General features: G+C 34.4%; 1 protein-coding gene across 1 annotated transcript in view; it reads right to left on the minus strand.

The window, feature by feature from the left end:
- Positions 1-857: 857 nt before the first annotated feature.
- LOC101515372 (large ribosomal subunit protein uL18c-like) overlaps positions 858-2,018 on the minus strand; it is a 1,883-nt gene continuing 722 nt past the window's right edge. Inside the window, exons 2-3 of the mRNA XM_004488103.3 lie at positions 1,650-1,769; positions 858-1,100 (exon numbers count right to left, since the gene is read on the minus strand). Of these exons, the coding sequence (XP_004488160.1) occupies positions 951-1,100; positions 1,650-1,769 (270 nt within the window). The 3' untranslated portion in view covers positions 858-950. The remainder of the gene's footprint in view (positions 1,101-1,649; positions 1,770-2,018) is intronic.

Genomic DNA, 2,018 nt, shown 5'->3' on the forward strand with positions numbered 1-2,018 from the left:
AAGGTAGCCTTATGAAATTTTAAACTATTGTGCTTTCAAACTATCCCTCCCATTTTCAATGTTATGATACTAGGGAAAATCTATTTTCACTTTCTCTAATTTAATAACAGGTGCATGAAATAATGCTCATTGCTGCCACTCCTACTAAGTCAGCTGAAACGAAGAAGATTAACAAACAATATCCCCTCATTTCACTTGTTTCCACAACCAGGCCTTCTTTTCCTTATGGAAGCACTGATAGTATCGCTTCGCTGCAGGCACTTTGCTAAAATTAAACAACTAATAAACCTAAAATTATCATAAGTGTGACTTACAATTTGCATGTACCTAATATTATTGGTTGCGTTGATGTTCTAATATCTACTTTGATGAAATATTGGTGCTTTTTCCTTCCTGATTTTTACCAACAGAAAAACTGTAATTCATAGGTTACGCTTGATGGAGTCATTGAATCACAAGAATGGAAGATATTTGAGTATTTTCCCAGCCTAATATATGTTTTCATATTTGATATAATCATAAAATTTGCGTAAATATGTATAGATATTTGATAAGCATTTAGGGAATGACCAAGTCACTTATGAATATGTTACACTGCAGCAAAAATCTTGTTTTGGCGTCAAGAGGCATATTTTCCGTGAAAACAACGAAACTACAATATGTAGCTTTACGTAGCCGCGCCTTCAATGTTCTTCCGAAACAAACAGCCTATTCCACCAAACATTCCAAGGCAAACATGTGAGAATTAAGCACTCCATAAGATGCAATCCCCTATCAACATTCTTGTAAATGGTAGAAACATCTAAACAAATAAAAAATGATAGATAAATATTAACAGGCAGCCACTGGATCATAGATAAGTCACTGAGAAATGAGTAAATGTCATTAAAAAAATTGCATAAATCCTTGGGTTACAAATTTAAACATGAAGTACAAAGAGAGTGCTCATATTAGAAGTCCAGGCCATTTTCGCGAGCCGCATCAGCAATTGCTTTAACACGGCCATGGTATGGGTAACCACCTCGGTCAAAGGCTACCTTTGTGATCCCTTTCTCTAGACAAGATTTTGCAATGATCTCACCCACCTTCTTTGCTACTTCCTGAAGCCAGACAGTTTGAAAGGATCAACACCATTATATAAGTTCGTGAAAGCGTAAAAATGAATAGCAGATACAATAAGAAATCTTTTAAGCAAGGGAAATTAATGCATATAAAACATACTGAGAAATGCCTTTAGATTTATGCTTGGAAGTTTCAAAGATTTAACAATGAAAGGAAAGTCTTAATATACAACTGTTCTAATGCAACTATCGAATATGTTTTGATTATTTGTTTAGTTGAACTTATTGGTAGATTCAAGTGGTGTATTTTTTATGGAATCCTGATGTAGAAATGACATGAGGCAATGCCAACCTGACCTGAGGTTAACTAAGGAAAACATTATTTTTTGCTATTGGTGTTTAATTTTATGCATAGTTACAGAATCATAATGAATTTTAATCAGTATTAAGAAAAACAGGAAATTTCATTATCATCAGGGAATAGGGTTAGAGTAGTTTCCGTAATGTACATTAGTGCATAACACTGACTCTAATCTAACCGAAGTTAAATTGTAATCAGATAATTATAACAGCGCCTTAAGAACTTACAATTGTAGGGCCAGAGGTATAGTTCAACTCTTCAGCAATTGTCTTCTGCATTGTTGAAGCTGATGCAAGTGTGTGCATCTTGGTGTCATCAATCATTGGTCTTTCGGGCGTTCCTTCAACCTGAAAAATCAAAAAGTGGTTCCAGAATCAATACGCACTGCACTATTCACCATAGCATATTTCCAATTTAACAGATATCATTTCAACAATGCATAGACTAACACTTACGCACTTCCATTTTCTCTTAAAGTATAAAAAACATTGCAAGTATAGCACTAGCAAGAAGAAAAAGTAAAAGGGGAAATGGAAGTGAAAACTTTTATGAGGCAAATATGTCGCGATCCTAAAACGTTAGGTAATCTACATTCC

The sequence above is a fragment of the Cicer arietinum genome, chromosome 1 (assembly GCF_000331145.2).
Source record: "Cicer arietinum cultivar CDC Frontier isolate Library 1 chromosome 1, Cicar.CDCFrontier_v2.0, whole genome shotgun sequence".
NCBI lineage: Eukaryota > Viridiplantae > Streptophyta > Magnoliopsida > Fabales > Fabaceae > Cicer > Cicer arietinum.